This window comes from Vulpes vulpes, chromosome 8, assembly GCF_048418805.1.
Source record: "Vulpes vulpes isolate BD-2025 chromosome 8, VulVul3, whole genome shotgun sequence".
NCBI classification, from domain to species: domain Eukaryota; kingdom Metazoa; phylum Chordata; class Mammalia; order Carnivora; family Canidae; genus Vulpes; species Vulpes vulpes.
The window spans coordinates 22,829,037-22,845,652 of record NC_132787.1 but is presented as its reverse complement, the minus strand read 5'-3'; the positions used below and the strand labels follow the sequence as shown (position 1 = coordinate 22,845,652).

Below are 16,616 nucleotides of genomic sequence, written 5' to 3'. Positions count from 1 at the left end.
TAATTGTCCTTTTCAACATATAATCTCTAAACCTAGACAATCATTAAGCAAACATCTTCCTTTCTATTATAAGTCCACGAAATTTGTAGAAATTCATTGGGTAAAGGATATGCAGATCTGTGGAAGTCACTGTTACTACCAAGGCATTTTAAAAAGTGATAAAACTTCACCTTCTTATAAAAGAAACCTAAAAAGGGAGGACAGTTAATAAAGACTTAACTCTTTCTGATTCATTGCTATCCTACTGAGCTGTAACTACTAGAATCCAGATAGATAGAAGTTTTAATTTTCCTCTCTCCATGGAAAGGAATAAAACAATGCCATCCAACAGAAATCTAATGTGAGCCACAGATAAGAGTCACACATGTAATTTGAAATTTTCCAGTTGCCACATTAAAAAAGCAAAAAGAAACAGGTGAAGATAACTTTAACATATTTTATTTAAGCCAATATAGCAAAATACTGTCATTTCAACACATAATCAATATTTTTCAACATGTAATCAATACTAAAAAAATCTTAGTAAGATATTTTATATTCTTTCTTTCAACGGTCTTCAAAATCCAGTGTGTTTTTTATACTTACAGCAAATCTCAATTGAAACTAGCCACATTTTAAGTGCCTAAGTGTCATGTGGCTATTGGTTACCATATTGAAAAGCACAAATATAGAGAGAGGGGAGCAAAATTCCTCTATATTTTTTTCTGAATTACATACTTCTTCCTCAAAAACTAAAAAGCAATGTATCTTTGGTATTTCATACAATTTAGACAAATTAATACTAACACATTCTAATAGATCAATTTTCCTAATATTTAAAGATGCAAAATGTATTTCAGATAAAGAAAATAAAATAGATCAAGTTACTGAGTCAAAGCGTATTTTTGGCTTACTATGTGCTAAGTAACAGTCCATAGTAGCTCTTACCAACAACTCCATAAATTTAAAAGCTTCTGGCATAAAATACTTGGCTATATATATATATATATATATATATATATATATATATATATATATACTGAGGACTTCTCTCATACCTTTAAGGTAAATGAAATGGGTCAAATAATTAGATTTTGCCTATAATTTACTATCTATAGCATGGTTTTCCCTTACTGAACGAGTGATGAAACAGCACTGGTCTGATTTAATACTATAAATTCAGAACAAATGGGAAAGCATTAAATTCAGAAGTGCTTCTGGACCATTAACTTCCGTGCTGATTTGACATGCACCATAGTATTCAGGCAACAGACTCAGGAATATAACCTATTCCTAAAGCAAACAGTATTTTATCTCATAACCATCTGGGGTTCTCGTCCTAAGGGCTACTTGTGTAGTGTTGTCTGGTATATTTTAATATCCTGATGTGTGGAACTAAGACCTACTTTATTAGCGAAACCCATTTTGCTCAAAAAAGAAGACTGACATAGAAGAGATTATAGAGGGAACAAAATTTTGGCTGAGGCTCTTGTTTTCATTATTTAGCTGAAGAAAATCATTGGTTATATATGCTTTCAAAACCCTATGGTTTTTCTAAGGTACCAATAAAAGTGATACCATTCATAACGTGGACAGTGGTCTCTTTCATATATTGCCTATAGTCGCAAACTTAAGTGCCAAGCAGATGGTTGAAATCTGTTTTGTATAAAACGTGTGCTTTTTTTCCCCCAACTGTGTTCTTTGTATTCATATTCAGCCTAGGTTTTAGCCATCAAAACACTGGCACTATGTCGATCATTAGCAGCATTTTAGACAACTGGCAACTAAGGTATTCACTGTTCTCCACAAAATGTTCAGCTAATATTTCCCAGATGTATAATTAAGGCAAAAGATCATCTTCTTAAATTGGTATCAGCACTTTGGATGGCTTCTGGCTTTCAACAGATTATATCAGTGGAAAACAATTTTATATCAAAAATAAAGGTTCTGTTTCTTTGATGTTTTTGTTTGTTATATAGCTTTCCATAAAAAGAAACCTATACATTTCCCCAAGCTTCAACCACAGTCTAAGAAATAGGTAGCTAAATGCAAAGATCCTCATGTTACTTTTATTATGAAAATCTATGGTGCACTATATTTGTATAGATAACTTTCTTCAAGTTATTTAAAATTTTCAAGATAGTTGTATAAATAATGTTTTACAAAGCAATAAATAGTGTGGGACTCTTTTTATCTTAGTAAAAAAACCGAATGTTTTTTGTTGTCCAATAATTTTTTATATAAAATGATTCACTTTTATGAATGTACAAATAAATGAGTTTTAATTTGCATAGTTTAAAGTATAGGAATGTGTTAAATCAGGAAATTCATTATTTTAATACTTAATATACTGACATTTGCAAAAACAACTTTGAGTTTATCATATTTCTTATATATTTAAGGGGAAGAGATGTATTTGGGGGATATTTCGTTATTAGCAGTAAGCAGAGGAAACTATGCTATATTGCTGCTATTTAGGTACAAGTAACCTGGGATCAATAATCATAAGTTTGTTTAAAATAATTATAGTTGTATTAACTACAAAGTTTTAAAAATAAGTCAATAAATTTCTTACAGCATTATTTCATATGCTAATATGTATGTTGTTATCAAACAAAAATATGCATTTTTTTTCAAAGTCGGAATTCAGTGGCTTGCATTCAGAGATATCCAAATATTTTTATACATTTTCATAAGTTTAAAATGACTCACTAGAATTAAGGGATAAATAATTTTATACTCATTTTAAAGCCCATTTTATAGATGCATGGCTGAAACCCAAAGAATTTAAATGACTTATACAACACAAAGTTTTAATTCTTGATTTAGAAGCTGTAGGAACATACGCCAACTTTGTATATCACTAAATGCTGTATTATAAAATATATTAGCAGTAAGTTGCTCAATTGGATGATTTCCAGATTTTCTTTCTTAACAGTAGGATATTTGCACATTTCCCTTTGGTCCTAGTTCTAAATGTAGTTCTGGTTCAGGAAGGTACTTTACTGTTTGTTTTGTTTTGTTTTGTTTACAACCTTTATATCTGTACCAGGAGAAAACGAGAATAACATCCATTCTTTATTCTGAAATTAAAGTGGCAGGAATAGGATTTTAAAAAATTCTATATCACCATTATTAAGCAAGTAATTGATTTTAACAAATAGCCAATTCCTATGTTATCCTAAATATATAAATCTTTATTTAAAACTTACAACTAATTTGTACAAGGACAAGGACTTTGTCATATCATAGCCATATTTTCAAAGTACATATAATACAAAAAGTCCTTGGATACGGAGTTAAAGATTATGTTGCTGATGGTGTAACTACACTTTTTTTTTCCCAAACACACAATCTGCCGAATGTAACATATTAACAATATGTGAAGCTTGCCCTTTCAGATAATATAGCTTTTTAAAGTACATTTTTCATTGTTTGTTCCTCCACTTCTTGCTTCCTAGAGTTTAACATTTCTTTTCTTGAAATTGCCAGCCCCCAACCAATGCATATAAGGTTGGTTGACTAATACTAATGATACTAATATTGCCTAATTTATTTTGGGAACTTACTTTGGACTAGCTGTTTGTAATCTTAGCTAATTTTGCCACTTTCCTACCCAGAGTTTTATTATTCATTTAAAGATATACTGTCCATAAGCCCCTATGCTCTACTGTCTAGCTTCCCCCCCTCTTTTTATCCTATGCTTATAAATACTTTCAGCTCTTTGACCTAAAAAGGCCACTCTCATGCTTTTTATATTCGTTCCCTCTTCAATAATCCATATATAATTTATTTTTCGTGATATTTGTAATAGTTGAGGATGGTGATCTGATGCACCTGAGAGTTTCAACCACATAAAATAGGAATCTTACTTTTGAAACATTCAGCTTCAGAAGAGTTCATAACAAATTTGAGAACTTAATCTTAAATAAGAATTATAGATAATACTTAGATTTTAAAACTCCTAAAATATATTATGGTTACTTGTTCCTGCATAATACCACTCAACTTACAGGTAAACTGTGAAGTGATTCCACTTGTCAAGGCTGGTTATATGAGCACCTCTGGCTCCAAACAATTGCATAAATGCAAGGATTCTGACCACTAGAGTAAGGAGCTAGGAATCTTTCAAATGGAATTCAAGGTAATGAAATTTTAAAGATGAGAGATTTTAGAAATTATCCAGCCCACCTTTACATTTTACAGATACATACACTAAGACACAAAACTTCTTCTCAGTCTATAGAGAAGACTGAGACAACTCGAACTTGAGATGTTACACCCAGCTAATTATACTTTCCATGTTTTAGTTTAAAAAAGTCAGTGAAGATACTGACAAATATAAATGTTTACCACCAAAGGAGGATATTGTTCTTTGTGTTAGGAGAAATATTCAAAACTCACAAAATTTTTTCATTTGTTATGTATACCTTAGGCCTCTTAACATCAACCTCCTCATTTCTATCCAAAATCTCAAATATCCCCAAATTTTATTCAAGCATATCTTGAACTACCAAACTTCTTGAATTCAAATTTTCCCTTCAATATGCACGACAATACTACCTTCAGATTTTTAAGGCTGGGATACTATTACATATATTCTTCAGAGAAATGTTGGTGACTCCTAATTATTTTTAGTTTACTTTTAAAAGTCAATATATTCTTCTCCTTCACTTTGATTCTTTAAATTGCTATCGGGATCTTTTGGATATGCTTTTGTTTCCCTAAAATAATGCTTTTAAATCACTAAATATTCCTAAACTGTATAGGTTGAATTAGATCCATTTTATTTTTCCAGTAATATTAAATTTTTAGAAACAATTATACCACCATATTTATATCCCATCATCCTTAGGGCTCTAAAAACAATACATTTTCCTCTATGTCCCAGATTCTAGCTATGTCTAGGGCTGGAGGGAAAAGAAGTTCTAGCTTCAGAAATAGCATTCATTGTTACCTTTGTTTTTCTACTCCTAGGTGTTGTTTGATTATGGTACTTGGAATATTACATAAAAGTTTTCTTCACATCCTGCTGATATTATGGGAGAGATGACAATCTGAGCCTGATATTGTATGTTCAGTCATCACTTATTCAAGGTCAAAGTTGAATTAATAAGTGAATCAAAAATTGAATAGTTTGATCACCAGCTCATTTCTTTCTCTACTATCTTAACAAATCTTCAACATAGATCTCTTGTAGTACAGGTGAAAAAGAAGGAAAGAAATAGCAACCGTTAATTTTATGTGACATATTCCTGCAAAGTCTTTTCAAACATATGATGAAACTCAACAGCAAATAAGGGGTGGGGGGTGTGAAACAAAGAGACACCAGGAAAAGAGTAAAAATAAAGTCTTTGGACTTTGTAAATTATTGCCCAACAAACTCTGGCCCAGGTAAATAACCAAAAGAAATAATTGTAGGCAAACAAGTAAGACCTTAACTCCAGAATGAGAATAAAAATGTTTTAGAACTTTGCCAAGCAGCCTATAGGAACTGTGAGTGAAATAATATAGCATAAATAAAGCATTACTTTTTTTTTCATTTTGTCTTCTTATGTGAACGCTATTTCTTTTCAATGTTTGTGCTTATTTTTCATTACAATGTTCTTTTCTTAGATAAACACAAAATTGTGTAAAATGACAACTCAACGAACGGATTGTATCTAAAAGTTCTATAGCCAGCTCCCAAACTACCTCCTGGGTATCTTGATCCTAATTAATATAAAAACAAAAGCAAAATCAGTAATAAAGGAAATCATTTACTACATTTTAAAATAAACTTTGATTAAAAACGTACCAACAAAACACTATTTGGGCCTGTGTCTTCTTTTACTACTAGGTTAAAACATATACATATATCCACAAGCAGAGCAGGTTAACTCTTTTCCTTCCTTTCTCAGCAGTGTCCCTGAAGCCCTTAAGGAGAGAACACACATTTATAAAATTGCTTCTCTGTGTCCCAACTGATCTCTCTTAAACTGCCAGTATAAAAACCTTATAGGGTCTTGAGCATGCCTTTTTCCCCCCTCACAGTGAATTTCATCTCTTCATGTCACATCTATTCTCAGTGCATCTGATTCTTAGGTTTCCATGTGACAGAAATGACTAGGATGGGTAGGGAAGGCACCTATGCATAGGACACAGTAAAACTCCATGCATCTACACTATGAGAAATATTACAAACGAAGCTACTAATATATTTTTAAGAAAGATCATATTTTCTGTTTCTCAACATTTTCTTTTCTAAAAAACACATTCTTTCAAAGATGTGAAGAGCAGAAATAGAACGCTGTTACATATGAAAGTTTCAATGGATTCGCTGCCAGCAGCCTTCCTTTATAGTGTTCCTCTTACCTACAGTATGTGTTGGCACTGGCAGGTAGCCCTAATTCGTTAGTAGCCAAATTATTTTTGTCCCTGAAGTACGAGAAAGCTCCATAGCGCATGAATGAGACATGGTTTACTAGTTTACACACATTTTTATAACTCCAAGAAACCAAAACTCATTCACAAATGCTTTCGTTTCAGCAAAGAGAAGGGCTACAGAATACCAGAGGTACCTACTTTGAATTCCTGTTCCCCATTCTCCATGAGAAAATGAAGAGAAAAAAAAAATCTTTATAGCTTTACAAAAAAAAAAAAAAAAAACTTTGGTCCCTAACGCAAGAAAAACAAACAGCCTTCTATTCACCACACTCCACACTTCAACAAAGTCAAAATATTTCAGTATAAGACATTAAGAAAAAATGTCATTTAGTAATAAACCTAAATGTCTCCAGACAAAAATTTATCATGACGGCATAGCAGCCTTAGATAACATGGTTCACAACAACTAGCATCTTTGATCCCCAGCTAGATATATACTGCTACACCATCTTCACTAAGTTACAGAGAAAAATAGGAAGAAAAAATAAGCAACACTTAGAAATAAACATATAACGCAAGTGATGATTCAGGCATAGCAAAAAAGAAAAAAAAGAAAAACAAAACTCTGAAATTTTAAGGCAAGACAAAAGTAAATGTATTAACACTGAAGAGCCAAGTGACTGAAATGTTACTTAGATAAAAGAAAGATTTAAAACACAATGAGACGAGTTCAGGTTTGAATTGATCTAAGGTTCAACACTGACTTCAAATGCCTATGAACATCTACAAGCTTTTGTTTTTAATTTTCCTTCTGTCATGTTTTATGGGTAAAAGTCCATAGATTAATTACTTTCAAGCTGAGTGACAAAAGGGCATAATGACCGGAAAATGATACAAAAGAAACAGAAAAAGCATGTTAACAAGTTTATCAACAAACCTGGGTAATTCTCATGAAGTACAGATTAAGGTTCAGTGGTTCCAAACTGGCAGCATTCAAGTTGGGTTCATATTTGGGTTTTTTGTTTTGTTTGTTTTTTTAAACCACCTGTCCTAAAACGACATTGTTTATGCTAATTATCTTTGTTTATGCCACAATTCTGTTTGTTTACCACATTCTTTTAAAATACCATATCCCTATAAACAGTTCTCACCAGAATTCTTCTAAATCTTGTTTCGGTCTGGTCCTTCTCGGCAGCCCACTGAGCAGAATGCAGCTCTACAATGAAGGCGCAAGAGCTGGGAACAACTTTGAGTCTCTGACTCCTCAGGCTGGCAAAGGCAGGGAGTACTGCTGAGGCTTTACTCTCAGGCTCCAAGGGAAAAGGATACTGAATGTGTAGAAATGCAACACCCCCCTATTGGACAAGCAGAACCATACGCCACAGGATCTCCAGAGGAGATGTATGAACTCTCAACTAGTAAGTGAAGAGAAGAATAGATAATGCTAAAGGGAAGGGAACACAGTTTCCAAACTGCAGGAGAAAACACAGAAATCAGAAAGAATAAAAGGTCTTCTCCTGAACCATTATCAGTTCCTGGTTAAAATAAAGGAATAGGAAGCATTCTCTTAAAGTGTCCCAAATAAACATTGTTCACTTAAGCAAAATACTAACAGTCCTTAATTGTTTCTTCTCTAGCAATATCATTTAATCATGTGCATCTATACAGCATTCAAGCTTTATATTTAATATAAATGATGACGCTATCAATCAATGAAAAGGAAAGGACAGAATGAATGACGCAAGGAAAAATTTGCTATGTTTTAGTTCATTTCTTGTTCAACAGAATTTTTCCATTAAAAGGACGATGTTTCATGTTTTGGTTAAATCTTTGAACATCTTTTTATCTGACTGCTATCATCTGAGTCAGACACCTGACATTAAGCTGTATGTGAGTTAGTATAAGAGAGAGATCCAGATTGGTTTATTTCCCATGCTGTTAGTTAACTTCATTGAACTTATAAATGAATACCAAATTATGAAGGAAACAAAAATCCATCCATTATACTTTTTAAAATAATTGATGAAAAAACTGGGAGATTTTTAATCTATATAATACACATCTGCATTATACATATACTCATTAGGTGTTTGGAGAATTGATAGTGGAAAGAACAGACAATAAGATCAGACTTTTATCCATGAATGTAATTTTGCTTTTTAAATGCATTATGAACATAATCCATTTGAAATAGCTTCCAATTCTATGGAGGAGTAATGTGCTAAACATTAAAGTTAGTCTCATTATTTGCCTCTCAGGTATGATGCACACACAGATTTTAGTTAAAAGCTCCCTAAGAACAGGTAAATACGTTATCATGTTATCATATGCTTATATTTGAGAAACACAAGATAAGAAAACACATCAGCATGTGAAGTAATCATAATATTCACACATTTTTATATCTGTCAACCTGCTAAATACTGAACAGTACATAGTGCCACCTGACATTTAACCCTTAATTGTTCTTGCTAATCAGTCAGGTCCCTGCTAAGTCTTTAGGACAGTAGGAAAGTGTGATAGAAGTATAGTGAGTTCAGTACTTCAGGCGAACTGTATTCTAAACTAATATCTTAGCTAAATGAATTTGCGAAGTATTGAGATAGTAATTAAAATCTATAATCAGTTGTAGGCACCTTTCCTCTACAAAGTAGTAGTAAATAAAAATAAATAAAATGAGCAGAGGCAAATATCAGAACATTCTAAAAATGCAATATCAAACAGAGGTTTACAGTTATGATAAGGTGACAGATGTGAACAGATAACTTTCCTTTGATTCACACCTGGAGGTTACCTGCTAACTTGAATATACTTATCACTCATAAAGTTTCTAACTAAGCTAAATAAATCTGTACGGGTAATAAATATTTTACTACTATGGCCAAACTTTAGGTTATTCAAGTACCGCTAATGTCAGAGATATTCTTGCAGCCCGCTAATAGTAATTTTTCATGGTAATTTTACAAATTAGCTTTTCACAGCACCTGATTCATATTTCTCTCCTCAAAAAAAACTTAATTTTTTCCTAATGTCAAAAAAACTATTTTTTTAGTCAATATGACCACAAATAAATTTGATGGTAATAGAAAGTAAATAAGTTAGATTTTTATTGCAGAAGGTTTTACTCCCATAGTGTTTCTTTCAACATGCAGAAAATAGACAGACTGCTGTCTGCACCCGTTTTGAGAGAAGCAAAGAGGTGATACTATAAGCTTAATTTGCTTCATCCCACTACCTTCAATCTTAACTTTCCTATTCTAGACATTATCAGACTGTCTTCTTAAGCAATCATCTTAAACTTGCTTTTTAATTAAACCTCTAACATAAAACAATTAGAAAGTCTAACAAGTAGCATAGTCATAAAACTACCACACTATCACCAAATAGGATAAATATAAATATAAAGGAAATATGAACACAATATTATTGATAGTATCAAAAATTGTTTTTATTAATCAGAAACAAGCTAATATTGATATTTCAGGCAAATATTTAAATCTAGTCATTCTAGGAATATGAAAAAAATTGATGGTATTCTGAAAGGAAAAACCTTATGTCTGAATTTTTTTATTATCTATTACACTGTCCTAAAAATTTTAGGAGAGTTCAAAGTGTTCTTTCTCATGATGCTCTTACTAACATTTATACCAGGTTGCCAGTTATGTTTCCCTTAAATAGTATGATGTAAAGACTTTGCTTACAAATAATGTTTTAGAGAATACTTTGCCTATTCAGCTCCCACCTGAGAATTGTGTTTTTCATTAATCATAATCAGTTATGACAGGGATGCTTAAAAATAAAAATAAAACATTTCTACTTCTTTACTTTTTAGAATCACTGTTCAATTTGCTCTACCTCCTGAACATTTTTTAACAGACAATGAAACTGTTACTACTTCTCAATTATTTAACAAGTGCCTATTAGCCTGACAGTATTGACCATGTTCATTTCTAGGGCCGATAATACAGACATAACAAATCTAAATCCAAATTTTGATCATGATATTTAAGTTTTGAATATTCCTTAAAGTTCAAAATAGTCTACAGGTTGGAAAGAATAAAAGAAGATGAACAGGACTCCACCAATGAAGTTAGAAAAAAAGATGACATAAAACTTCCAAAATACGAGAACCCCAACCCACTTATTTATATCCTTTAGAACAAACTTCTTTATTTCATAAAGAAACGTAGATGTCTTTTCAGATTTATGACTAAGTTTGAGTGAACAACTTATCTATAGCAGGTGAGCAAACAGAATAAAAATTAACACTCAGTGTAAATGACCTACTTATTCATGAAAGTTGCAATAGTTGAAAAGACAAAAAAAGCTGACTATATGTGATAATGCAGTTATAGCATACATACTTCCTTTGGAGAATATAAGTATTCAATATTTAGTCTGCATCATATACTCTATGTGGGTGACTATAGATACAGTCACTCGTGCAAATTCAATGTAAACAAATAGTAATGAATTACTGAGATTTTTTGTCTGTATTACCAATTACAACCACAGGGGAAATTATTAAGAAATTTTATATAGCATGACATTTAAAAAATTATTTTAGCTACCAATATTTCCAAATATGCTATCTATACTAATAACTCTATTGATTATCACTTGCTTATTTAATTAGCCAGCAAGAAAAGCATGCCTTTGGGGTGACAAAAAAAAAAAAGAAATTCTCACCAAAAGGAAACAAAAAATGTTAAGAGATTTGAACATCAGAATAGTAAAGGGAAAAGTTTAGTTTAAAAGAGATAATTGAAAAAATACAAATAAAGTTCACAGCAGGAAAGCCTGCCTATATAGAGAAATAGGTTACAGCCTGTTAATATGTAACTACCTTTTTATAAGAACAGTCTGTTAACTGGCTTACAAATCAGATTCAGAGTTTTATTTTCAAAAAGTATAGAGTTGAAGATAATCATGTGCTACTCTGTACATGCTAGAAAACTTACTCTGGTATATTAACAGATTGCAGCATTCAGAATTAGTATGTCCAATATAAATAACTTCAATATCTACGTATGAAATAGGCTATATTTCCGAACAAAAGCTAACTATCTTAAAGAGTTAATATATAGAACTTTGAAAAAATTAATCCAAGACTGTTAAGAAAGCTCAGTCATTCAGTGGAATTATCTTGTGAAGATGCATCCTAATTAAAAGAGAGAGAGAGAGAGGAAGAAGAAGAGAAGAAATGAAAGAAAGAAGACAGTATTAAAGTATATATGTTGGCTATTTTACTTTCTTCCTTGATCTGATGTTGGCTTCTCTAATATGTGACCACATTCAGGCATTATTTTATTCTCAATACCCCTCTTCTCTTCCACTGCTTCACTTCTAGAATGTTTTAATCTTTGTCCTTTCTTTTTTCGTCTTTTCATATCAAATTCAGTCGTTTGAGCGATGAACAGCTTGACTTAGCATATTTTTAACCAGCTGGTCTAGCACCTAGCTTGCATTGCATAGTCAGATACAACAAATGTTTATACAGAAGGTAGCTTTCATGAAAATGAAAAAAAGCCTGGGTATCATGCATCCTGGCTTTTTTTAGCTTTTTTTTTTAATTCACCATACAGAATACAAAGTTTGAATTCTTTTTAATGGCAAACAAAATTCTATTTATAGTTCCAAAAAATGAACTTATGCTGGGATAAGAACTCAAATTTAAAAACTGCAATGTGTACTTATAGGAACATGAAGAGGGCTAAAATTCTTTCAAAGCCCTGTTTTACTTGCAACAACATCAAATGGAAGGATATTGCACATATTTCTTTAAATAGGAACTACTTAATTACAAATACACTTATTCCCATCATGGCAAAAGGGAAAAATACAGTAAATCAAAATTAGTTTACGACAACTAGCACAGAAAGTAGCTACTAAAACTTAGAAAGGGATCATCCCCATTTCCCTTTTCTTGACATTTCGAGTAATATACTGATACGTTGCTATGATGTTAAATTTTCTTTTCCTTTCTTTTTTTTTTTTTTTAAATCTACTCTCTTCTATCAACAAAAGGTCATGTGCTTTACTAAGCAGCCTCCAAAGTTTTACGGAAGGATCAAATAGGAACTTATAGCCTCCGTTTTTAACCATCACTGAAACCTTCTGTCACACCAGAAATTACAAGACAGAGATATTGAAAACGGTTAACACTCTGCACAAAAGCATTTAAAAAGGTGAGCAGGGGAGAAAAATATCAATGAAGGAAGAAAGTAAGAGAGTGAATGAGAAAGAGAAAACCAGCGAGTGGAAGGGAGAGAGATGCTTAATGTTTCATTTAATTTCCTGTGATAGGACACAACCTTAAAAACATTAGCAGAGATCTCGGAGACTTTGCCAATCAGTTCAATTTGGTCCGGGCAATCACAACAAAAATCAGCTAACAAGACTGCAGAAGCACTAGCTAAAAGCTTTTGTAACAAACACGTTTTAGGGAAGCATCTTCCAATTGATTCAGAGAGGACTGTAAAATGAGAGTTGTACTTCAATATATTAGGGGGGAAAACTGTACTCACCTTTCAAACTCCTGAGGTAAATCAGGGTCAGTAAGCATGCTGGAAAAAGCACAATTTCCCTTTGTCACAGCAGCCACCTATGATCGTCTCCAACTGAACCTGTCAAGTGAGTCCAAACCTTCTAAACCAATTGATTTTCTCTCTTCTCTTCTCTTCTCTCTCTCTCCCTCTCTCCCTCTCTCCCTCCCTCCCTCTCTCCCTCTCTCTCTCTCTCTCTCTCTCTCTCTCTCTCTCTCTCTCTCTCCCCCTCTCCCCCCCACCCTCCTCTCCCTCTCCTAGGACTCCTTGACCAGTCTCTTAAAGGGGTAGCGCACTTCCAGCAGCGGGGTCTGGCTGGCTCCCCCCTCCTCGAGCCGCACGCTCGGGCTGCAAGGCACTAGACAACCTCAGGGTGCCTGTCCTTTCCTTTTAATTCTCTCTTCTAGACATCACCGAATGTGAGAAGTCAACTCATTTAACACGTCTCCCATACTCTCTCTCCTCTAAATAATAAAAGTCACACACACACACACACACACACACACACACACACGCTCACACACACACACACACGAAACAGTATGATTTTTTTTTTTTTAAATGCATTTGCTGCTGGTTAAAAAGAGAAATCTGTACACTAAGGGAACCGTGAGTAAACTGCATTTATTAACTAATTAGGCAAAAGAATTAAATGTTGGTAATATCCTTTTTTACACAAAGAATTGTTATTCCTTCTCGCCCCTCTCTAGGCTCTCTCCGTGCGCACACGGAAACACACACACACACACACACTCACACACACACACACACAACAATCAGGCATTGTTCTGAGGGAAGAAAAGCAACTTTGACAGATTGAAATATAGCAGAGGCCCCTTCAAGGAAACCTGTAAACAACTTGTCACTCACTCTGCCGGTCTCACTGCTAGCTCGTGCTTTCCACAAAGTGGTGCGAACGTCCTGGCAACCCGAGCAAAGTTTCCTCAGCTCCAAACTCCATAAAACACGATGTGCGATGTGGAGGGGAACAGGTATCCACATGCCAAAATCACACGCTCACGAGGGAACAAAAACCCAAAGCCAACCAAAAGAATGACAACAAAAAGATGGTACCAACAAACTGTCCTGTTTGGGACTGCTGGGGAGGGCAAGGGTGGGAAGCGCTCCCCTGGCTGTGGATCTCTTTAATTTCCTCTGCCCAGGCAGCCCCAGATAACAAGGTGGACAAACTATGGCTTTACAGATCCTAAGCTGGCTGGCAAGGCACAGCCTCCATAGCAGTTCCAATTATCTAGATAAAAATCTGGCAGGCGAGGAAGGTAATCAGGTAATGTACCTTTGACATGAAATGACAGAGGCACATACACACACAGAGAAAGCCACTTACACAGACACGCATGCAGGGATGGTGGCTGCCCCGTGCACCGCAGCATCTGGTCAGGGAGTAAGCACACACTCACCAACACGAGATAGTGTGCATTCTTCACACACACACACACACACACACACTCAGTCACTCACACTCGCTCTCCACTCCTACTGGGAGGGTTCATTCTGCACAAAAGGCTACATTACAGAGCCCGCCCCAATAAGGGAAAGAGAGAAAAAAAAGCCTTCCATTGTTGAGAGGGCAGGTCAGTTGATTAGATTTTCTGTGGAGAATTCCACGAGGAAATTCCCTTCAAAGCCGAAGTGATTAACTGGGGGCTATTCTGGAAATGGAGCAGACAATGGCTCAATAGTCTGCACAGCCAATGTCCAGGCTGGCACTGAACTCACTTTAAAAAAAAAAAAAATAAAAGCCAGACTCCCTGTTCTTTTCCACACATTCCCCCCCAACCCCCTCCACTCCTTCCAACTTCCCCTCCCAATTCCTTTTATTTTGCAGCTGGACAACATTAAGGGCCTTTAAAACCACAAGGGTTGACCCCATAGCAGTTTGATTAGGTCCCACTTTTTTTTTCTGGCGACAGGCAGACAGTAAGTTTACTTTTTTAGACATACACAATGAGACACCTTACACATATTCCAAACAGCAACACCAATTATTAACCTTCTTATATTAATAAATGTATTCTTCATTGAAAGCTTATACATTTTTGACAAAGTTGATAATAACTTAATAATGGGTTCCATCATTCACAGGGTATCCTAAAAATAAACGTATATATACAACAAAATCAACATGGAATAAGATTTAAGCATGTCACTATGGAGTTAAGACACTAACAAAACACAGAATTATGACCCACCCTGAAAAAGCTGTTAATAAGGGATGTGGCAAAAATGACTTGATGCTGACATGATTTTCTTTTTCAGCAGTTGGGGAAGGGGGAAGGATATTACTCACTACTCTTCCCTGTCTTTAGCCTCAAATAATTTTTTTTTATTACAGCAACAACCTATTCCTACACAGAAAAATAAGAAAGTTGTTGCATTTAATTTTAAATGTCTATCTTTTCAGCGCTTACAGGGCCTACAATTTAATGCAGTCTAATTGATAAAGTACACAAGAAATAATTTTTTATATCGTTAACAGTGGTTATGGGAATTAGGGAATGGTAGCTGCGTGGCTGCACACACTTTAAAAAATAGTTTTTAAAAGATTTCCCAATTAGGGCATCTTGTTTCATCTTCTATCAATAGAGAAAAATGAAGAAGGAGGGAGGGTGAGTTACAAGGGGCAATGGGAGCTGAAGTCAGGAAGAGGAGGAGGCAGCAAGGAGAGGATGCAGGGAGAGCGCAAGAAGGAGACATAGTGGCAGCATAAAGATAGAAACAAAGATAATGGCCATAAGGCAGGATGCTGAGATCCGTATGGTCCCAGCTGCTGTCTTGTACAGCTACTACCTCTGGTTGTTTCTCTGAAACTCTAATCCAGAAGGTCACCGGAGCAGGTAAGAAAGAGAGCCTGAGTTTTGGAGGCCAACTATACTATAAAGGAAAGATGCTCATATCGGAATCTTCCTTGTCTTTGGTTTTATTTTCACAGGCATCTGATACATGGATTTGCAAGTATACATATGTCGAATAAACACAATGAGCATATAGGAATATGTTAAATGGTTTGGAAGTTAGTTTACAATCTCAACATGTTTCTATAAACATTCCTATAGTCATTCAAAAACAAATTATTTCTTGTACAATCATCCCTGCTAAACAAACTGAAACAGACTAGGAACTAGACAGAAAATTTGCCAAATATAATAATGATTATTCTAATAATGATACTTTGAATCTTTGGAATTCCAAGCTCATAAGGAATTTTGTTCATATAGATTAGCTCATGGATCATAAGCAGCATAGAAAAGAGTGGGCTGATATATCCTTGTCTCCTAGTGTTTAAACTTGGGCAGAAGGAATTTAAAGTCATACAACCAATTAGTGGCCCATTCTTTACTTAAAGCCAGATCTTCTTTCACTTGTGACATCATAATACAGAATAAAATTACAATCCAGAATTTATAGCTGAATGAACATCCCACGATGGTACTTACTTTTAAGAGACCTGAAGGCTTTCAAATAATTGTTAATAAAATTAAATTTGATATAATCTCATTGGCACTAAGTTAGTGCTGTGTTTGAGGTTGGAAGGAATAAATACTTTTAAATGTATCTCTCTAGACCATAAAAGTTTTTTTCAGTTGAATTCTATATTGCAAATTAGCATTTCTGCAAGATTTTAGAGTATCAGGAAAAGAATGGGCAGTCCCAAAATGTTCTTCTCAAATTGTGTTATTGGTAATCTTATTAAATGATTGAATT

The 16,616-nt window shown here is 34.1% G+C and overlaps 1 protein-coding gene across 48 annotated transcripts in view; it reads right to left on the bottom strand.

The window, feature by feature from the left end:
* The window catches only part of SOX5 (SRY-box transcription factor 5), a 995,306-nt gene that overhangs the window by 387,336 nt on the left and 591,354 nt on the right, over nt 1-16,616 (bottom strand). For 2 of the 48 annotated variants that reach the window (XM_072765752.1, XM_072765741.1), the window contains exon 1: nt 7,497-7,675. The exons of 32 other annotated variants lie outside the window; for them this stretch is intronic. Coding sequence is in view for 5 of the 16 variants with exons in the window: in XM_072765755.1 (XP_072621856.1) it covers nt 12,873-12,910 (38 nt within the window). In the remaining 11 variants the exon portion in view is untranslated. Of the gene's footprint in view, nt 1-7,496; nt 7,676-12,872; nt 13,255-13,760; nt 14,393-16,616 lie in introns of those variants that run through there. 14 more of the 48 variants (XM_072765763.1, XM_072765777.1, XM_072765755.1 and 11 more) reach the window with 13 other exon arrangements.